The sequence below is a fragment of the Lampetra fluviatilis genome, chromosome 40 (genome assembly GCF_964198595.1).
Source record: "Lampetra fluviatilis chromosome 40, kcLamFluv1.1, whole genome shotgun sequence".
NCBI classification, from domain to species: domain Eukaryota; kingdom Metazoa; phylum Chordata; class Hyperoartia; order Petromyzontiformes; family Petromyzontidae; genus Lampetra; species Lampetra fluviatilis.
This window is the reverse complement of record NC_136314.1, coordinates 1,252,085-1,275,894: the sequence shown is the minus strand read 5'-3', so window position 1 is coordinate 1,275,894 and position 23,810 is coordinate 1,252,085. Positions and strand designations below refer to the sequence as shown.

Below are 23,810 nucleotides of genomic sequence, written 5' to 3'. Positions count from 1 at the left end.
CCACACACTCAAATGAATATCATGGAAGTTTGTCCAACATTCTGGAGGCATGTCTCTGTGCCACATCGATAATTGTCACGGGGTAATGGGTGGGTAGGGGGGTGTCAGTAAACCCACAAAATCTCCCAGCCTGCGAGGTGCGACGTTCCAATTCCACCCGGCCAAGAATGGGGGGGGGGGGGGCGGGATGGGCAGGGGGGTGGATTTCAACTTGCGGCAATCCCACTGTGAGCCGCGAGCTCTGACCGCGAGAGCCGCGCACCGGTCGTATCACAGCCGGCGCTAAGCGGGAGTGGGGACCAATTTGCTAGCCGGGGACTGTGATAACATCGCTGGTGGGGCGGGGGGTGGTGGGGACCAAATCGCAAGGGAGCCGAGGCGAAACGAGTCAAGTGTGCGTGTCTCACCGGACGCGAGCGGGAGACTGTACTTGTCCAGGTGGCGACGGCGAGCGGCGTTCATGCTCGCCAGCGTGTGCGGCGACAGCACCGGCTGGCCCTGGGGGAGCGCCGTGATGACGGACGTGGCCGTCGGAGTGAGCGGCGCGTGCGGCCTGCCCTGCAGCGGCGACCCCGGCGTGCTCTTGGCCAGAGTTGCGCTCGACACCAAATTGAGCTGCGCAGGGACAGGGCGGGCGGGGGCGGGGGACAGACGGAAGGGACGTGCACGAGTCAGCCGGGAGACGCGGGTGAGCAACAGGATCGTGACAGCGAACGTGCTGAAGCTGGCTGTCGCCAGCGTGCGCAAACGGGAGAAGCCTATTTCCACCGTGCAGGCGTGCAGCTCTCCGATGTGTTTTTGTTGGGTCGTGCCGCGTGCTGTTGCGACACGGAATCCAGGTTGCTGGGAGTTTCTTTTTGGGGCGTGGAGCTAAACATTGGACATCGTCGCAAACTCCACTCGGTACACCCCCCCCCCCCCGCCCCCCCCACAAAAAAACACACCAGAGTGGTAGACCTGCTCTTTCGTTGTGCGCCGCGGCGGCAAGGTTAAGCGTCTTGGTGACTTGCCGGCTCATGCGAATGAAACTGCGGTGAGGCTCGTTGTTGCGCGCATCGCTGGACCAATGGTGCTCCTCTTATCCACGATGAAGCGCAGCACGAACATCACGGATCCTATTAATTGAGATGTTATCCGAGAGCTTGTTCTCCTAACCCGTGGGAAATATCAGATAATTAGGAGTCGTGGGGAAGTAGGATCACAGAGTTGTTACCCTAGTTCCTTTTGAACTTGAACGGGAAGCAAAATTGTACAAATTTTTGTGAACTTATTTCATCTAAAATTTTATACCGATTTTCGCCATTGGCATCATTCCACTCAACAAAATATTCAATCCAATATCACGCGGAGCAGTGCAACCCTTCGTGATAGAAGCAGATTTCACGGCGTATGGAAGCAGATATCACAGAACTACCTCTGAGATCCGTTCAAGTGACCTCTGCTTCAACACACAGTGGAGGGCAGAACTTTCACAATTGCTCAACATATGGGATTAAGGTTTTTGTACGACAGCCCAAAGTGATATTTTACATTATCAGAGCTGGAATTAAAGCAAATGAAATGCAGAAGCAAATATGATTTGACGAGGTGGGGGGGGGGGGGGTGGAGGGCCTTTATGTGCAGTCATCAGTGACCAGGCTGAGACCATCAACTTTCTGCACTTGAGGACCCAGTTTAATCACAAGTGGCTGTAAGCTAGATTTTAAGAAAAAAATGCATCTTGGGTCATAACGCAGCACCTGCTTTTATGCAATTCGATGGCAATTTATGTTTAGCTGGATTCAATGACTCTCAACGTTCTGGCCAAAATACATGCAGACGCATGCGCACACATTCATAGCACAACGCTCAATCGCTGGAGATCTCCAGTTCATCAGAAAATGTTAAGAACATAAAACGCTCATCAATACAGTGCGTGGTCATATTTGGTAACAGCAAATCACAACTCTTAAGTATTTCTCGATTAAATCATGTGCAGTGCACTGACTGCCACAATGGCGCGAATTAAATAGATTATTTGCCTTCCGACCAAAAAAAAACAATGAACGTTGTCTTTCACTGTAAAGCTTGACGTAAACGATGCTTGATGCATTGTACAGCACGGACATTCTTGCGATACTATTGATTACATGATTATGCTCGCACTCGACTGCTGTGAAATGCCAAAAGTAATTGATTGCCACTCAACTATAACTGAATAAATACCCTCTCCCCCCTGTTCCCAGAGGCAGCCTTCCTTCAACGTGTTTTCTCTATCGATCTCGTAAACAAACGCAGGTTAATGTGCACCTTCAGGTCAAGAGCAAATATGTGTCATTTTTCATGTAAAATGTATAGTAAATAAAACTTTTAATGGGTTTTTTCTTCCTATTCTTCCCACTGACACCAAAATGGCCGAAAATTACGAGCTACGGTATTGTGCACAATGCACGTCAAGAATTACAAAAAAATGTAAATAAAACATCTAAGATCGGTGAAATGTAAGCGGTACAATATTAAATTTTTTACTTACTTACTTTTCATTTTTCAACGACAATTGGACGCCTCTATGTGATTTTTTTTTTGGCTTCTGGCTCACACAACAGGCAGCCGGGGAAGTGGGCTGTCACAGCTAATTATTACAATAGGCCAGCGTCAAGCTGTGGTATAATTGGAGGGATGATGTTTTAAAGTGATTCCTAGATCGCTCGACGACAGAGCAGCTGACACGCCGCCCGCCCGCTTCGGCAGTCAAGAGCCGCCGTAGACTAATGCCGAGTCTACGCAGGGAGACTTGACCCATTTAAAAAGAAAAAATGTTGTTTCATTCAGACATTTTGAGTTGTTTGCACTCTGGAACCCTTTTGCACGCATTATGTGAGTACTTCATCCCAGATAGCCCATTGTGAAAGAGATGCCTTCGTCTCAATTGTGTTCATATCTGGTTAGAAAATATCTGAAAACTTTGCATGCACAGGCGTAATTTTGTGTATCGCTGGTCGTAGCACAACTTTGTTTACGCTCTTTTGTTTGGCAAATGCAAACAACGGCAATATACTTGTCACTCCTTATGGGATACGTGCTGTTATTTATTTTTTACCGGTATTTCCAACCGGTCATATACATCATGCAAGTATATATATACTAAATAAGAAATTTTTTTACATGTTCATTAATCCCTTTCAACAACTGTCGTATCCATCTTCAGCAAACCTAAGTAAACATCATTAATATACACACGCATCCCCATTTCATCTTATAGAATATTGTGGCTTGCCATTGCATACCGCACATGAGCCGGAGTGGACGCACGGCCAGAACCGTATATGGTCGTACGTCCACAACGGAGCTTATGGTAACACAGCGCGGTAAATCAAGACGACGATCGCGTGTACCAGTCGGCGCCGCTGATGTGCGTAGGCAGGAATCAAACCTTGGACGACAGCCACCACATTGCAGTGCACGCGCACACTCGCACGCTCACACTCACGCACACGCACGCACACTCAATCATGTACTGTGTTAACCCCCGGAAATTCAGACATCTAGCTCATCATTATACTGCAGATGCAGAGGTCTAATAACAATTCCTTTCTGGGCACGGCGTGACCACAAGCCACTGTTTAATGCTAAAACCAAAGCCCGAGTTAACGACATAATGTAATCGCCTGGTATAGCCACGCAGCATGTTCATATACTGATAGCTGCTCTGAGCGCTGCGATGAATCTTCAGAGCTCATTTCACCTTGGTAATAAATTCCTTCTATCAATATTCATCAAATGCAGGTGCCGTCTCGGCTTGGAGCCTTTGCATATGAGAACATAAATCAGCACCATCTCATCAATTACATTCAAATTTTGCTGGCCACGTGCCCCCTACTAAAACTCCGATTGAAAACAGCCTTTGCCAATCAGGTGCGCAAGAAAGGCAGTAATATATCGAGCCTGAGATCCCGTGCACTTGAAAGCATCCATACGACTGGAGTTATGTGCCTAATTTACTAGATCCCGATGTGAGCTTTATACGAGAGTAAAACTTGAATCAGTGTTTCAATAAACGCTTAAAGGATGCTACATGCAATAATGTTAAGTGACTGTGGCTGTGCAAAATGAGAAAGGGAAAAAAATAATCACATTCGCAAAGCGATAACCGCTAACTAACGTGATACTTTTGACCAAAATTAAAAATTCATGAAAATGGCCAAATGTGGGAACCTTGAAATTTAGACGCTCAAAAGTTTAAAAGCCTGACAGCTGCTATAATGTAATATCCATATGTGCCACACAATAATTTTTCTACAAAGTTAAATCTCGGCTATTTAAACTTTATATGATTCAAGGCTGTGTCAGTAATGTCAAAATAACACTAAACTAATAAAAAGCCTATTTAGTGTGTAAAACAGTTTTTGCCTTTCTTCGTGTACTGCACAAAGTTATTCTGAGCCAAAGTCACGAGTGAAGCGAGAGAGAGAAAATGAGACGGTGAGAAATCGAATGAGAGACCCACTGAAGGACAGACAGACAGAAAGATACCAAAATACAGAGAGAAATTCCAATTTGAAAAACTCCAATTTGAAAATAATATATAGCCAACCGAGAAAATAGTTATCGATTACAATGTATCTCCCTCTCTCTCTCTCTCCACTGCTTTAGCCGGCTTTTGAGGTTACATGTGATGGTTATTTAACTGATCATCTTCCCCGTTAAATGTTAACCCGGTTTCTTGCAATAATGTAACTGTTATCACAGGGACGGTCAATCAAATAACAGCTCCCCCAATAATTCATCTACATTTTTTTTGCTTGTTCAAAAGACGAACCTTAAACCACGCCGCCGTGTTCCATAGATTCTCAAACGCCAACTGCTCCTCAGTTATACGTTGAACTCGCGCTCGATTTTTTGTCGACGGGAGGTGGAGCTGCCAATTACACAGATTCGACGTGGGATGCCTCTGTACGTTTTCGTGAATGGGCCAGGCTACTAAACTTTTCTGAAAATACCTTGTGTCTTTATTTAAACATTTTTTAAAATTGAAACCAGGTGAGGACCAATGAGCTTTCTAGATTTTTTCAGAAGCGACCTGACCACAAATGGTTGCTCAACGAAGTGGCTTATCACGTGGGAATTTATAGCACCCGAATACTCTGAATGCATATTGATTCTAAATGTGGAGGGAAAACCCGTAGGGCCTGGAGAGAAATCCACGCGACCACGGAGAGAGAGAGAGAGACACGCAAAACTCCAAATATTCAACAGGCGTCAAGGGTCGGGATCGAACCCTCGACCTCCTGTATACCAGGCGAGGGCGTTAACATCTCGTGGAGAGACGCATGTGAGCTACTTACGGGTTGGAGTGGATGTTTGGGCTCCGGTGGACACATGTGCAAATGAGCCATCATGGCTTGTAGCCGTTCCCGCTCCTTGTCAAGCTGTAATCAAAAGAAATGGGGAGACATTATTGACAACAAACAAACTGACCGGTATATTAAATATAAAAGAGCCTCCGTTTTGGTTAGGGATATCAACCGCGGTGAAAGACGTGAGCGCATGGAGACATGCAAAAAAAGGCGTCACTCACTCACTCACTCACGCCCACGCGAAACGTTATAACAATGCTCACACGCTAATCAAGACGGTGCATGGCCTAAAGATTGTCTTAGAAATGTTTGAGAGTAATATCATTACTTAAACTTGCCTAAAACGCTGCACATGTGTGAGTGTTGATACTCGTGCGGCGGCTGCAATGGTTAGCAGACTGGAGTTGAAATCTAAAAGTCTCCCGGCATGACAGTTAAAACAGTGGGCACGATTCTTAGAGAATGCCCCTACCCCCCCCCTCACCGGCCCCCTCAACATCATAAGTAGATTCACCACTTTTTTTCACCACTGTTAAAGGATCGCTGTTAAAGGATCGGAAGGTCGTGCGTGGTGTGGTAAAGTGTGGGTACCCGCACTTCCGCCAAGATGTCTGGCCAGCAATTAATGAGCAGGCCAATATACCCGCCAGGGTGGCTCTCTGAGGCTCCTTCTAGCGGATACTCTTCTGCCAACAGTGGTGTGAGCGAGAAATTGCGGGGCTGCACATTGAGCTTTGCGTAGGGTGTGTCGTAAGTTTCACAGTGAGTTTCGTACGCTAGGGAAAAATAAATTAACAAAATTAAAGGATGGATTGATGGAAGTTAAGTTTCCCTGGCATAGCAATAAGTAGTCTGGATGCTCCATACAAATAAAAAAACCCAAAAACATGACAAGCTTTAAAAGGTTGAGTAGTTGCATGTGTTAATATAGCACTGAAACTCACGTGATTCCACTGAGATGGTATTTTAAGGCATCACAAGGATGACCCATTAAATATTTTAGCAAACAGTTACTTATGGAAAGCTATTGCTTATTTATACATCTTGTTTGAAAAAAAAAAATCCACTGTCAATCCAATTATGGACTCAGTGGAGTGGGCATTGGATGGGTAGGCTGAGAGATAAAGGTGGTGTTTGTTCTCATTTAACTGCGCCTGTAATTACCCCATCAGGTGGGTCAAATGACGTGGGCTGTTACACTCTGCTACATTGCAATTTGGCGTAAATTCGCATGACTGTGTGTGGCTCTTCCACGTACTCCTGAGTCGTGTTCGCGTGTCACGGTGGCGAGATGTTAACTACCTCGCCTCGTATACAGGCAGTCGTGGGTTCGATTCTGACCTGACGCCTGTTGTGCATATTTGGAGTTTGCGTGTCTCTCCCCGTGGTCACGTGGATTTTTTTATGGGTCCTCCGGTTTTTCCCTCCACATTTAGAATCAACTTGTGTTTAAGAGTATTTGGCTGCAATATATGTCCACGTGTAAAGCCACGTCGTTGAAGTATCATTTGTGGCCACACCACTTCTAAAAAAGAGCTATATAGCCTGGTGAGCCTTCTCTGCTACAAATACAAATTGTATCGTAAAAAAAGGTTTATGTTTTTAGTTTGCTTGGCGTCAGGTCCGACGTTTTTGCTCGACGTTCTGGGGAGCTTCTTCAGGAACTGAAACGTCGGAAATCATGCCGAATGCCATGCGGTACAACCCAGAAAGGCATCAGAAAGCTGCACAACACATCCGTGGGAACATACGCAGTAGCATCATGATTCTTCTGAATTCGTGGGATGTACAGCTAATCACAAGGATGATTTTTAATTTAACATGAACCTATAATAAATGCTACAAAAGGGAAGATAATAGCTGGATAGTGCGATGCTTTTTCATATTTGACTTGGGGCTATATTTAAAATGTGGGATTTAGTCTAGAGCACTCAATAACCTACACTTGTGAATGGTTTCTCAAGATCTGTAACATCCATTTCCGTAAAGCACCGCTGCGTTATCAAATAGTAGGGATGTACATTCACTCCGGTCACGATCCGGTGATTTGTCATTATCAAGGGTCGAGATTCGATTCAAGAATATATAAATATACACTATCACATTTTGGTGAATGTAGTGGCATCTAGTAACTGGAGGAGTTCACGTGAACACATTCCATTAACATTTCAGGCACGTGTGTTTTGCAGCGTGCGTTGTCAGTGTAGTAATCTTTGTCAGCCAACGAATCGATGATGCATTGTTGTGCCCAAACCAAAACCTGGCATGTAAAAAAAGTATTCGGTCGTGAGTGTTCTGACTGAGAGAGGCTGCAGCGATGCATTTTGGAAAGCTAGTTTGGTGTTATTTGCATGTGCCAGTCCTGCAATGTCTTTGAGGGTATTTGGCCTACTCTTCCAAGCTGGCCCGGCGTCTTGGGAGAGTTGTGATTACCCACACTTTACCCTACCAACATGCGGCCTGCCCATCGACTGTGCGCTGAGCCCATGTGTACTGCTGCTGGGTGGACAGAGGAGGTGGGCGGTCGTAAGGGGGGGCGGCGGGGGGGGGGGGATTTCAGAAACCTTGCTTCTCATCTGCCGCGGCGGGAGATGAGATCGAACCGACAACCTCTGCGTCGCAAGGCCCGTGTGCCACCCCGCCACCACTCAGTGGCGGCATCCGCAGGAAGCCAGTCGCTCGGGCGCAAATCTCAGGCTTTTGCTCAAGTCAGACGCGTGCTCGCCGCTGGACTAAACACAAGGCATAATTCTGCCCCATGTCATATATATATTCTTTTCTATTATGTTTTGCCATTATTAAAAAAAGTATGCACATAATAAAACCCAATGTCAGAAGATTCCACAGAACTCGGCTTTCAAGATCACGGTGAATGCCCTCTGGGATAATAATAATAATAAGAAGAAGAATAAAAAAAACCTTCTTTCAGAGCAATCAGACACGACCATTGGCTTGTCTCCTTACTTGGAGGGTTTGGACGCCTTTTCCATCACGGAACATCACAAGGCGCGCTCAGAAATATCAACTGCCCGACAAAGGATGTATTTAAAGTGAAGCGTGGAATGCTTTTATGTATCATTAACATGCAAACGACTCCAAACTTCTTTGGATGCTTTGAGTGGGAGCACAGTGCCATTCAGATACGATGACAATGTTGCATTAGACAAAGTCAATCGCTGGGTGTGAAATAAAAAATAAAAGAGTTGGCCGTGCAATTTTTTGGTTTATTTGAGAAAGAAAAAAACATGTTATCTCGAGGGCTGCCCATCTCTCAATAAAACACATTCCACTTTTGTAAAGAAATAAAAATTGTCGAAAAAAAAACGAATAATATACGGCTGAGAAAAGACATCCGTGCAGAAATATAAGTATGTGAAATAACCAGAACCTTCAGATGTTACGTATTATTATGGGAATCCTCTATGCAGTGAAATAATCGCATGTGACCCCACATTGGTAAACACACATGCTGTTTGCAGTGGAATATCCATTTACGTCTCTGCTTCGCGAGGGGAGGGCAATGCGGAACACTGCGGGCCATGGGGTGGTGTGGGCAAGCTATTGCTGTTTCTAAAAATATCGTTGCATTGAACCGAAGAAAGACATCTTGATAAACAGCCTCGAGTTTGAAATATTATCACAATCACAGGATAAACTGAGGCTAATGCTTTGTCATTCGGTAATAAGACAGAGGATGAAAGAATTATTGATGGGCTTATTCTGCAGATGTAAGCCACTGTGATGTCGAGTCGAGTGAACTGGACATGCTGTGGGGTTTATTCCCAGTCACGAGTCTTAGAAATGTTTGGCAAGTTTCTTACCACTCACTCTTAGCTCCATATGTTGTGCTTCTGTGGAAACAGGTTCGCTCACTGCGCTATGAGCCCAGTTTCCCGAGTTCGGTTCGCAGCCATGGCAAATGACAACCACCGCTTTCCCTAACCCGTCATGACACGGCTTGGCAAAGTATGGCCAAACAAGCACAAATAACCGACAGGGCAAGAATAGGCCTCGTTATAGCAGCGCGTTTACATGAGGACCAAACGTTGTTATTATTTTCAGCAGCATCAATGGGTGCGTGCACCCACAGCCAGCGCATCGTCAGGTCAAGCGTGGGAACTTCCACCCCTTCCAAGATGCCTGGCGAGCATGAGACGGTAGGCCAAGAGACCCTCTTGAGGGGATCTCTTTAGCCCCCGTCTCGAAAATACCCTTCTGCCGTCAGCGCCATGAGCAGGTCCATTGCAGGGATGCACCTCTGCCGCTTGCCTCAAAGCGAGCCGGTGAGCAATTCCCCCAGAATGCCACTGCTCTCATTATATTTGAGCAGCTCAGCAGGTTTGACCACCGTGCACAAACCAGGATGCTATTGGTGATTCAGATTATGTTGCTGCTAGAAACGTCCACGTGATAAGCCACTTCGTTGAGCTATCATTCGTGGCCAGGTAACTTCTGAAAGAGAAGCAAATAATGTCGTGGGCTTCACCTGGTAAGATAATAATAGTTAAGTTTTGGTTTAAATTCGTTAAAGTGTTTTCTTTACCTTTCCTAGACTTTGCACTGTTTGCTGTTGAACCGCTCTGACCCGCCCCTACTGGACATCTGTGACAAAAGAGCTTTACAGCTCTTCGGATTCCTCCATTATCAATAGATATTCAGATTATGTGTCTGCTTTAGGCTGCTGCGGGGCTACATGGTAGACAGATGGAGAGCAGTGCTGCAACAAAAAAACTGGACATCTGTGAAAAAGAGCTTCATAGCTCCTCGGATTCCTCCTCCTGCAGTCTCAATAAAGATTCCGATTTTTACGTGTCGGGGAAGTCGTCATCCGGAAGTGGGTTTAGTCAGTGCCTGTACGTGTACACGCACTCACCTGAATCTCGAGCTGATGTACCACCTGCATCTGCACTCTGCATTGCGCCGTGCTCCGATCATCAAGAGCGTGTTCATTGTTGAGGTGTCTGCAACAAACACAGATAAAGCAACTTAATGTCACAAATCATCCTGGCAGGACAGCAAGGTGGCACAGTGGTAACACTTGGGCCTCATGGCCAGAATGACCTGGGTTCGATTCCTGACTCGGGCACTTTTCCGCGTGGAATTTGTAGGTTCTACCCCTGTTCTCCCACTTGTCTTCACCTGTTCCGTTGGGGGTTGGCTCCATGTTCTCTGGTTTAGTTACATAGCTATATACAGTTTTAACTGGTATTGGTCAAACATCCCAATGCCGCAAACATTTTTTGAAAATTACTTAATTGGGATTACGCAAAGCAACCCCCCCCCCCCCCCCCCCCCCCCGTAGTGCAAAAACTTGGCAGGGCGGTTTAACACGCAGCAGCAGCAGCCTTTCACGACCAATATTACCCATTAATAGTTTTTTTGTTGGGTTAGATGGCGTAAATATTAATGTGTCATGAACCTGCCACCACCTGACACAGCCAATTAGTAAGGTTTGGCACGTAATCAAAACGTGCAAATTCGTTACTACTTCAGCACACGTGTGTGCGTCGAAAGGCAAACCCACAACATTGACAAATTGAGGACCGTGACTTTTGGCTGGCGATTTCAAACAGGTTTCATCGGGCGATTTTTTGCCATAATTGTGAAGAAGCCTTCCTGCTTCAGTCTTAAATAGAGGAGTGAAGGTGATGCCATCACTGAGAGCCTACGAGGCAAGGACCCTCCTGAAAAAAATAATAGTCTTGAGACTCCGTGAGACTTTCCCCGGGTGAACAAGCGTAATGAGAAACAATACCAACAATGCACCCGGTCGTATCTCAGAAGCTGAGCAGAGATTCCAGCCTGGTTAATATGTGTCTGTCCTGGCCCATCCCCCCCCCCCTCAACCAGTATATATACGGGGTAGTATCTCTTGGAATTTCTCATTTACTTGATACAGCAAGCGTGCTGTGACGGTTCCACCTGAAGACGGAAGCTTGTGTTGTCTCCGAAACGTCGTGATTTTTATTTTATTTTACTTTTACTTTTATCAATTTTAATTTTAATTTTTTACCTACGTGACTTCACCGAAAAAACCTAACAATATGTGTCTCGTATGAGAGCTAAAGCAGAATGCTTGCTAGGTGTTGTTAGAGTGGGGCTGTTAAGCGATCTTGTCGGGTGACTGTGTTTAAAGGGGGGGGGGGGGGGCATACAGAGACTCATTGGGGGCGGCGGCGGGGAGGGGGGCATATAGAGTCAATATCAAACAAACTCTAATCAAATGGTAAACGCTCAACAGAATGAGCAGCGACGTGACCTGACTTCATTGCCCATCGTGTGTTCCCTTCGAGTTCTCGTCCCCTGCGTATAGGAGGAAAGGCTGCGACACCCGTTCACTTAATCGTACGAAATGTTTGTGCCAGCGTTTATTTGCTTGACCGAACTAATTTACCGGGAGCGGCTGAGACTTCATTGAGGTGTGGACAGGTGATGGCAGTGCTGTGCGTTACACCCTCGTAATTGTTGTGAGTGTTTACACCATTGGAACCTGATTTGCCAGTAAAAAATATGATAATTGGTTTTTTACCCTTCTATCTGTCAACAAAACTGACACCTTTTTTACAAGGAGTCATGTTTGCATAGACCACAATACCTGCAGTCATAATGCAAGCAAAAAACATAACTCTGAAAATGTATGCACTGTGCTTGAAGTTGGGTGTGGACCAATCAACTTCAAGGACAGTGCACATTCATTATCAGAGTTATGTTTTTTGTTTGCATTATGACTGCAGGTATTGTGGTCTATGCAAACATGACTCCTTGTAAAAAAGGTGTCAGTTTTGTTGCCAGATAGAAGGGTAAAACACCAATTATCATGTTGTAAGTGTCTTTTTGTTTAGGATACATAATATCATGAGATGACATCGTATAATCCGTATGATACCACACACTGTGGAAATATAATTAAAAGTAAAATTGCTTATGCTTTCGAATTTTCTCATGCTTTTAAGTCTTCCACGACATTCGCATTTTATCTCAAACGTTGTATTTCTCCACCCCTCATGAATGAAGTGAATCGTGGCATTGTCCGAGGTTGGTTTAATGCGCTTCCGTCTGGGAAGGCACCCCGAAGACGCAGAGATGACAGCACTTTGACAGAGTGCACAGGTGTGAATTTACGGTGATTAAACAGAAGACGAGCAATTAAGACCACTTGTGATGGCAGTCTGTTCTCCTCCTTGATGATCAGAGATTGACAAAATAAGTGTGCCGGATTAGAGCTGAAAACCAAGCAAGGATCTCAATGGAGAGCGTCCCAAGACACTGTTTTGCAGACATCCGGCGTTCAAGAAAGTGTCCACGGCAGACGCCGTTGATTGCTTTTGAAAAACACTCGGTCATAGACAGGCAGAATATATTGTTTGTGAGTTCAATACAAACGACTGATTAGTTCCTGGAAAGGGCATCTAAATGGGCTAAATTATACGGGTGAACAATTGGCCCATATTATGTAGGGGCTCTTTGCCAGAAACATGGCCTATGAGATGGGTATAGAATTTTTCCTCTTTGGGGAAGAACTATTGACATGTGTGTTGAGTTTTTTGGTGTGTGTGTTTGTGCACCACTGCCAATGCAGTATCACCGATTATTTTGTTGTCTAACATTCTAGATGAATGGACGTGTTGACAGACAGGGGGGGCAACTGCTGGAACATACTCTACGAGCAGATGAGAGGATGCATCGATTAATATAGCTGCTAAAGTAAGACAATTACATGCATTGAATCAAGTGTTAAGCAGTCAACATTTCTCACTGCATTTGCGTTGCACGTAAAGCCTTTAAGGGACTCTATAAGCCACCAGAGGCCGCTATATTCACCAGATTTAGTGAATAAAATCCATCCCTGAAAAATATCGCCAAACTGAAAATGTGACAGTCACTTTGCTACAAGATACTTTGCATCAAAATATTATTGATTAGTTGAGGTGGTTCGGGCACCCGGTAAGGATGCCTCCCCCCCTGGTAGCCTCCCTCTGGAACTCTAACGGGCAGCAGCAGCAGCAGCAGCTTGTCCCACTGGGCCAAGACCCCGGGGCTGGCCCAGGACACGCTGGCGGGACGATGTCGCTCAGCTGGCTTTTGAACGCCTGGGAATTACCCCGGAAGAGCTAGAGTCTGTGTATAGGAGTGCAGTGTTTAGTCGTGTATAGTGTAGTATATAGCGTAGAAGTGTATAGTGTAGTAGTGTATAGTAGTGTAAAGTGTAGTTGTGTATAGTAGTGTATAGTGTAGTAGTGTATAGTAGTGTATAGTAGTGTATAGTGTAGTAGTGTATAGTAATGTATAGTGTATAGTGTATTGTGGTATATAGTAATGTATAGTGTAGTCGTGTATAGTAGTGTATAATGTAGTAATATATAGTGTATAGTAGTGTATAGTGTAGTAGTGTATAGTGTATAGTAGTGTATAGTAGTGTAAAGTGTATAGTAGTGTATAGTAGTGTATAGTAGTGTATAGTGTATAGTAGTGTATAGTAGTGTATAGTGTATAGTAGTGTATAGTGTATAGTAGTGTATAGTGTAGTGTATTGTAGTGTATAGTGTAGTGTATAGTGTATAGTAGTGTATAGTGTAGTAGTGCTGGAGTCTGTCGCCAGGGAGAGGGAGGTGTGGACCGCCACCACTCAACACGCTGCCGCCACGACCCTCACCAGGACAAGCAGCCTGAGACACGAACGAGTGAACTTTGTGCGTAAGATAAAATGGGAATAAAAAACATGTATTTTCCCATTGTGACAGTGATTCGGGAAATTCATGACCAGAGAAGACACTTTACAGGCAGGTAATTGCACAGGGAGAATGCGTCGTTTCGTGCATTTTGTTTGGAGCTACACCCGTCATTTACAATTAGCATATTTTTTTACATGCAATTTAACGTCAATTTAGTGCATGGAGAATAATGCAGGAGACATTTAATCAGGTTGAGTTTTGCAGTATTCACGCTCGAAGAAGAGATTCAATAAATGAATTATAGCATCACATGGGGCGGTCAAGATTTCTTGAGAATTAGCTACCGGGAAGAAAGAAAAAACAAGTTGCACTGGGCTAATAAAATAATAATTAATCCTGTGCATATGCAAAACTTCACCTCTGCATTACAATTGTTCGTACAATAATTACGCATGCCTGTCTGCATGTCTTCGTAGCCAATTTTCGAAATATTTAAGCGAGTAGTGATGATAATGTTTCGTCAAAAATGAACAGAAATGTTCATCTAAAAATATAACAATCATCATTTGGATTCACGATGCGCCCTTAAACAATGAATCTCAAGTAGCATGCAAGTAAAGGAGGAAAGTAAGTGAGAAGTAACTGGGGAGAGAACGACGATGGAGAAATAGAGAGCTGCGTCTTCACTCATAATCGCCATTTGATGGGTGACATTTTACGAAGATTATTCAAGAGAAGCTGTAAGATTGCATATAATCCCATAAAACAGAAATGTAATATTCAAGTTTAGGTACTGTGTGGTATCCTGTGGGATTTTATTTTTCCTCCGGAAGTCTAAATTATTAAGTTCGCCAGGATTTTGCATGAAGACAGCCCGAGATGTGGCGATCCACACAATGAATTGTGAAAATGTAATCTCGTCCTGACAGCATCTAAAAGCACAAAAATTGAGACGGCGCAGACTTCAAATACAGATATTGCTAACATTTACAATAAAACTTTGACAAATGGGCATGTGTAAATCACACTTGAGCGGGAAACGTGATGTATTTATGTTGAAGGCAGGGCCCTACAGCGTCATACAATCGTTCCGTGCCCGTGACCTTGTCCCGTATATCTTTAATCTTGCATCATGGCACTATTGTTGTATATCTGTAAATGACATCGATGTTATCGTAATACACGTGTAGTTAAGAAGCCTTTTCAATAAAACAAAAATGCAGACAATCACTGCAGCAGCAAAAGCAACTATTTTGTTCACGTCGTATTTACGTATCGATGTGGAGCTGTCAAAAGTTTTAATAAGAGGACCGTTAATTATATCAGTATCTGAGATGCGGTGGCTAAAAAGTGGTCTCCGATAAATGTATTACATTGAATTATACATATATGAAGGCAACAAAAACACATCATATAGTCCCTCAAATGTTTTGAAATCTTGCTTGCAAAACAATCTCCTATTCAGGTTGCAATGGCACATTAGGGAGTGGTGTGGTCCGTGATATATGAATATTCAGCCATCTCTCCATTGAGTTTGTTGCACTTACCCTGCACCTCTGATTAGCACGGTTGGGCTACGTACGGTGCGAAAGAAGTTCACCATACATACATTGCTGCTGATGATCACACTACAACCGGCAACCACTCGAGGCTGAGTCAATCTACTAAAGGCCCAAATCAGGTTTAAATACCAAATGCCAATCCACGTGTGTTTCTAAAGCTATTCAAAGATACCCAGTGTAACCATGCAGACTGTTAGGGCATGTGCTGTTAGTGAGCACCTATTAAGGCAAGTGTGGGGCACACAGGGGTGGCGTGACCAACCACCACATCTGACGGCAATTATCTCCCCCTCATTTAAGGCTGAGTCGACTTACAGGAGAACCAGGGCAAGTTCAGACCCTGCTTGTCACTGATGTTACCCATGGCAGGTAAATAAAACTCAAGACACTTAGCCCGCAATGCAGTGCGCATACCACTGCACCATACAAAGACAAAGATCCCCCGTATAGTCTCAACAGACTGATGGCGCAAGTAATGTGAGTGAGTAGCACCCATGAAGACGGGCACAGCACACGAGGGGGTGGGTGGTCAGCACCACACCCGGCCGCTTTTATCTCCCGAGTGGCGATGTCTGCACACCGCACCGGGTACTCATTTGAGGCTTAGTCGACCTAGGGGAGGCCCAGGACCGGCTCACATAATCGTCACTCGTGTTGGCCATGAGCGGGAATCGAACTCGGACAGGGATGTTCTTAGCGAAGCGCACGAGCGTACGCAGCAAAACACACGTGGCACTCGAACGCAAAAATATATATATATCTTTCTCAGGATCTTAGTAAATAAAATAAAAAACGAAAGTGTTGCTTATTTGTTCACGAGAGGATTTACATGCATTGCAACAGCTCCGGTCCCTCGATCACAATGACAAGCGCCTTTATCTGTACGGCGCCATGCCCGCCGAGACACGAGTGCAGATGAAACCGCATGGCCGGTTATCACGCCTGTCCTTCACCTTCGCACTCACACGACCAGTGGTCTCGTTCGCCTATAACTCATGCAACAGTGTTGTTTCAGCAGCTGTCCAGATGGCCCGAGGATAACTTCACGCGTCCACCCCAGCCCTTTTCCTCTCCCTTGAGAGGCATGTTTACACCCACGCCGATGTTTACACCCACACTTAATGGCAAGAACCGAGTCGTTCCAAGAAACTCGAGGGGAAGTTTTTTGGAGCCCCCAAAAAAATGTAATAACCGCGTTGGCGATGCTTCACGACCATGAAATTTGACGAGGGCACAATATATTATTTTAAGCATGCAGTCATACATACACCCCATGCCCGCCTAACTTCCACCTACACATTCTGTCGCTAGCTTCGTCATGAGCTGTGCTGGGGGTCACACATTCGGCCGCGTTGCTTCTGTTGTCTTCCTCACACTGACATCTCCAGCCGCTGAGCGAACGTGTCGTTCGTGACCCTTTCACTCAGATTTATCCCGAGGCCCAACTTTGCAGCCCGCTTTGTTGTATGATGCTCTTGCAACGTTTTCCCCGCGGTTCGTTCCCACCGGAGGTTAACAGAGTCTACAGTGCGTACTCATTTGAGGCTGAGTAAACCTAGGGGGAGGCCCAGGACCGGTTCAAATTAACGACACTGGTGTTGGCCATGAGGGGGAATATAATTCGGGACGCTGGGTTCGTAGCGCAGCGCGCTAACCGCTACACTACCCCTAGTCTAAACACAGCTGTGCAGATACACACATTACACCACCCGTTTGTCTGACACAAAGAACGCAGTTCAATTGAAGAGATCAATACATGTCGACTCTGAGATGTACAGCGGACAACGCAAAGATAGTTTAACAGCAAGTAATTACTAGCCGTATAAATCACGAAACGAGTTATCGTTTTGAACTGTATTCTTACGCTCACAGGTATTAAATCATGCGGTGAGAAGATTGAATATTTACGACTTAAACAAACAATATGCTTACGATAGATCAATGTTGTATTTCGACTAAATGAATGGACAAAACTGTACAATGAGTCAATAAAGGAAGAAAAAAACCACGATACAAACAGATGGTGAAAACGAGACGAAAATATGAGATGCGAAAGCCAAATTGAGATGCGTAATTGTGACCATTAAGGAGGTGCATTGGAAGATGCAATAGGAGGAGGAGGGAGTAGATCAGTGGTGCAGTGGATAGCACACTGCACTGAGAACACAGAAACCTGGGTTCTATTCGTGGTCACAGCTAACATCAGTGACATATAAAGTTAACTATTTTTATTTTATTTTACCAGGTAAGGCCCACTGAGCTATATAGCTCTTTGTCAAAAGCAACCTGGCCACAAATGATAGCCCCAAGTGGCTTATCCTGTGGGAATTTATAGCAGCCAAATATTATAAACGCATCTTTCTCAATGTGGAGAAAAAAAACCGGAGGACCTGGAGAAAAATCCGCAGGACCACGGAGAGGACATGAAAACTATAAATATACAGCAGGTGTCACGGTCGGGGGATCGAACCTACGACCTCCTGTATACCAGGCGAGGTAGTTAACATCTCGCCATGGCGACACCCCATATATGACATGTGAACCAGTCCTGGGCCCCTATCCCTTCCCGAAACCATCACTGACCATCGTGGTGGTGAAGTTTGTTTCATCAACCCTCACGACATGAGATATGGCTTTCAACCAGCAGTGGATTTGTAAAATGCCTCATCCAGCAGTAGGTTGGCAAAGGACTGTAAATTAACGTTAAGTTATATATTATAAGCACTTCCAAAACGAAAACATATATTTTTGACCGATCTTTAATCAGTCCCAAACTACTATAAGGCAACAGCATCATCTGTGATTCGAGTATCATAACATAATTTACGTACAGAGCCATCGAGGGATCACAGGCACGAAAAGGAGGTAATGTACATGTAAAACAAAAGCTGACAAACATACCTTGCAGACTCACCATATGTACCTTGGGAGTTCACTAAGAGGAATAACACTTTTTAAATAACTTAATTTTGTGTGCATGTTAGTGTTAATAAACGTTAGGTAAATAATTTGCTAATACCAATTTATTTTGTGCTCACGCAGTAAATCTCTAGTGTATGCAAATGCGGGAAATTAAATAAATAACACCCACGTGTTTATGGTGCCAACCAGCACATAAACTGCAAATTGAAAAAAAATTCAAAAACCAACCGTGTTCTGACTTAAGTTTGCGTAGCGTTCCTTTGCAACACATCGCATATCGTACGACCGAATAATGTGGTGGCATATGCAAAATATATATATAAAATACACGCAACCCCTTTTTGTAAATCCACCACTGGATGAAACAAATCATTTGGTGATTCTCCGCTGGCAGAGGTGCGTAAGCGCAAATATCAAAACAAGAATACCTCTACAGAATCGTCAATAACACTGCCTTAAAAATAAACAATGAACAATATATCGTAGGCGACGTTGCAATTGACCTCTATATACCCTGCATAGAGGGTTCATCACGTGTCAATCAAAGCAAATTATTCCCATCCTCAGATCTGGAATAAACCATTACAGTAGATACAACATCGTAATTGAGTTGTTTGCGTGTAAAGATACCAGTGACCATGGCTGAGACCAACAACGTTTTTGGGTTAGATCACGTTATTTATAAATGTGTCGTAACCCTCCACCACCCGACATGGCCAATCAGCAAAAAAGTGTCACGTTGACAAAAGACAAATAGTTCACTGCTTTAGCCCACCGGTGTGTTGAAGTGTGAAACCACAACATTTACAATTTTTGAGTACGACGTTTCGCTGGTAATTGCATCCAGCATCATCGGGCAATTCGCCAGAATATTGGTCGCGAAAGCCTACGTGTTAAACTGAGACCAACAACTTGCTATCCCCGGGAACCCAGTTTAACCCTTTCCCGTTCCGAGACATCTGCAAGTTTGCCGGGTGGCTCCCGTTTCACCGCTGAATCTTGGAACGCGCAAGCAGTTCGCGTTAATTTAATTTCGAGAGGCGTGGCTCCATTGTTTTTTTTTAAGACATCGCACTCGCAACGGAGAACTGGAGCGACACGACTGCAGCCTTTGATTGCCGGCGCTAAACTGTAACACACGAGCTCGCACATGGCTTTGCGGGAGACTCGGTGCTGACAAAGTTAGTTTAGTTTTTCTTTGTGTACGTCATCGACCACGGAATTCTAAGAAAACAACTGACGTCATTACCATCATTGCGTTACATCATCGTCATCATCAGGACTACCAATGCACATGCTTTGGGTCTTTCGATAAAGTCACGTAGATAGGTTAGATTGCAACACAAGTGGTGTGTTGCGATCGAAACGTCGTAGTTTTTTGTTATTTTCTTTGAACCTATCTACGTGACTTTACCGAAAGACCCAAAGAATATGAATTCCTGCAGACACGAAAGCTTTGGGTCAAGATTCATCAATGCGCAGTTTATCTTCAAATTCGATTTGCATTCACCTGTTAAAAATTGCACAATTGTTGTTATCTTGTGTCAATTGCGGCCATGCAGACATTGGATACCTTAGAGAAAACCTAATCATGCCTGAGATTCAATCAATAGCTCAGCTTGGCGATTTGAGTAAAGCCATATGTCCGGGTCCTCATCGCATTGTTGACTTCAGAAAACAATAAACATGAACATATAAACACGTAGTCACAAAAGATAATCAATAATTTGCCCCGTTGGGTTTTGCATTGTAATTTTTGTGGTTATATTAAAAGCAGCATATAAATCAAGGCAAACATTTTACCTTGCATTAATTTTGAAATAGCATTTGTGTAACAAATTCAGATTCAATATCGATTGTATTTGGCCCTCCTTTATTGCATTTGTTATCCTGCTGCGCCAGTCTTTTATTTACTTACTTATTTCCCATTTCTCTCCCATAATGCCATTCTCCTTACTCTCTGGTTCTGTCGGTAAAGTCACGTAGGTGAAAAAAATAAGAATAAAAAAAATTGAAAATAAATCAATAAAATCGCGACGTTTCGGAAGCAACACAAGCTTCCGTCATCAGGTGGGACAACCACAGCAAGAAACAAATTGCTGTAGTGAGCAAAGAGAGCTACTTTATATAATCGCTTGTCACAAGTAGCTCTTATTTATTTAGATTTTTTATTTTATTTTTATTTTTTATTTTATTTTTTTCACCTACTTGACTTTACCGAAAGAACCAGAGAGTATGAATACTTGCAGTCACGAAAACTTCAAACCATTCTCCCTCTTTCTCCTCCTCAATACCTATCTCTCTCTAGCTTTTTAGGTGTATGTTGACATTTTTTCGAAACCGTACGTAGCCAACCGTGCTAACTGGAGGATTGCAGTTGGGGACAATGTCATTTGGACACTGTGTTTCCCCATTCTTTGGGTCTGCGTATTGGTGTTGAAAATATACATACAACAAAAAAAACACATTTCCATTTTGTTTAAGGCTTAGAGAAATACGGTGCAACTCCAATTCACAACAAGCCAAGGACAACTTTTGTCCATGGATCCGCAGCAATCGCCCCAAACACAGCGAGCGACAGCGTACTCCATCATCAGCTAAAAATAACCAAGATGGGAGAAATTTGGTGAATATTTCTCACATTCGCGCCATCGGCAATTAAAGAGCAGAGTTCACGGAGCCTCAGAGTCTCGTCAGCTTGGGGATTGGGAGACCTCAACCCGTTGCTTTAATCCCAGCCACGGCCAGCGTGCCTGTTCCCTCGCCCTGTCCATGAGATAATTATGTCATTACGGCGGTGGCAATCGAGCGGAGCCAGACGCGGCATAAAGACAACAGGGATAAATCAGATGGAACCCGTCTGCGCTGTGAATTATGAATACAATTACACGCGATTACCTCACGCAGAGCTGATCATTCTTTCTTTCCTCTATTTTTTCCGGCAAACCCCCCCCCCCTTCACGACCCCCCCCCGCCGCCTCCCGGCCCTGCCACGACCGTGGTATTATGAGTAACTAGTGGTGCATCGTACGGCGAATTCCTCATAATTTATACAAACGTGAGCGCGATAAGCATGGAAAAGAAGGGGGGGAAATGGGATTGCAGGGTTTAATCTAGGCACTACAGATTTACTGTGGGAGAACGTGGGCCCTGGTAGCATTTCATCCATCATTTAATCCTGGCCCTAATGTGCGCTTTGAGCTGAGGTTGCAAATGCCCTTTCATGTCAGTGCTTTATTATCCCCTACTGCTAATGCGATGGCGAACATTAAACACTTTAACAATTTGAATATATTTATAACGGAGCACCAGTCAAGGGAATCCAATATGGGCGAAAACTGACGCCATCTTCTAAGTCTCATCCACGAAAGTAAGCCACCGATATCACAAAGGGCTCCGTAATGTATCACATGGCTGGCAATTTTTGAAATTTTAAACGGCGCTATATTAATTATTTCAAATAAATATGACGCTAAGGTGATTTTAATCTCAATGAATAGTTAAAGACCCCCAGACTCATTTTCAAGGGCAAATTGGGGCATCAGTTAAGGTGGGGGGGGGGATGCTCTGCTTAATCATTAACGCGCATAAACAAACTCTACCACCGCAGTGAAATTCATACACTGGCGAACATTTGTAATCATTGTACAGATTGGTCAAATTTGATTAAAGCATTTATAATCAGGCATTCACCGATTTGCTCTTTGCTCGTGCAACTTTATTGAAGAAAATAATGCATTTTTTTTGCAGGACTAGATTTCATAATAAAACCTTGATATAAATATTCGGGCTTCGTGGAGCAAATATTAGGTAAATGTGCCGCATCACTCTTACTGAAAAGGACGTACACTCGACCACGGATCGCAAATCAACATTACATTGTGCTGACTTGTGTATACTGCCTAATCCAGCATAAAAAAAAGCTGGTTGGTAATTCTCTGTGATCCTGCCTTTGAACTTTCAGGTTATTTTATAAGAAGAAATCATTTCAAATATTCAAGTGCAAATGCTCTTCTCTACTCGGCCATTTAATTCTCTTGCAACAGTGCATTGGGGAACCTTCTGGAGAGGACAATCATGTTTTTAATTAAATTACACATATCACTGTATTCATTAGTTTAACATATGTTTATTTGCTTTCTTATTAAAGCATAAACCAGTATATTAAACTACCTGCAGACAGAAATACAAAAAAACGCAACATATAGCCTCATATATCATGCAACTATCCTCACATTGTTTGCCACGTGGTCTCATTTAACGCGATTGTAAACCAAAGCAACGGGTTTTATTGCATAAACCCTTTTACGTAAGCAGCCCAATTGGTGCTCTTTGTAAGAAACGAAACTGAAATAAGGAAAAAAAATCTTCTCGACGCTTGAACAAAAAATTTGACGTAAACAAAAGATCACTCATCTGAGAGTAACAGACACTGCTAAACGCTTGCTGGGCCCTGTGTAATTATATGTGAGCTGAATTGCCGCAATTACTGGCAATGCATTTCCAGCATTGAGCACGGCAGTCTTGAAGACCCTTTGCTGGAACCCCACCGAGGCCCGGGAGTAATTGAGAGCCAACTGTAAGCTCTTTACAGAGGGGAATATTTGAGCAAAGTGCCATCAAACACTCTTGGGAATTAATGAATGAAGAAAGTTGGCCAAGCCTTGGCTAACTGACTGAGGGATCAAGACCCTAGCCCAAAAACCCATGTCATTATCAATCTAAGAGTTGTGCACGCGCATATACGTATGAATGTACAGACCGACGCATAGGCAGACACGTACCTTTTTTGTTATATTTCGCGTCATGAGCGTGCTCTCCCAACATGCAAGAACGTGACAATGAAATTAGTATCATAAAAAAATATTCCACAGCCAAATGTTTTGTTTACGAGCTCGGTTATTACCTTGCAAGCAAAAAGAACGTTGCCTTGGAAAAAAAACCGTTGCGGGGCAACACTGGGCCGATAAATGGCTACGCAGAAATGCCCTTCATTTACCCAGGAAAGCCTCATTTGGCCTGGAGACCCTATTCAGGTGGGCTCTGCAGGCCACACCCCATTGGGTGTTCGCGTCGATGTAGGCAGAAACCAGAGGGTGCAGAGAAAATCCACGTGCATGACAGACAACACTCACAAGCTTCTCACTGATAAGATAGATGGATTCGATCAACCATTGCTTAAACCGCCATCTCCCGGTCACCTCACAGCACAAGCCTACAGAGTCTGACTCTCTCAAGCAGTCATTCAATGCCATTGAGGTCATATGCAGCGTCTAGCCCGAGCATAAGTAGTTAACGATACTCGTGTAAGATATCAC

At 44.1% G+C, this 23,810-nt stretch overlaps 1 protein-coding gene across 3 annotated transcripts in view; it reads right to left on the bottom strand.

Moving 5' to 3' along the window:
• LOC144946109 (forkhead box protein P1-like) overlaps positions 1-23,810 on the bottom strand; it is a 269,120-nt gene that overhangs the window by 23,832 nt on the left and 221,478 nt on the right. For all 3 annotated transcript variants that reach the window (XM_078874847.1, XM_078874848.1, XM_078874849.1), the window contains exons 9-11: positions 10,210-10,297; positions 5,325-5,408; positions 408-615 (exon numbers count right to left, since the gene is read on the bottom strand). In XM_078874847.1, coding sequence (XP_078730973.1) covers positions 408-615; positions 5,325-5,408; positions 10,210-10,297 — 380 coding nt within the window. The remainder of the gene's footprint in view (positions 1-407; positions 616-5,324; positions 5,409-10,209; positions 10,298-23,810) is intronic.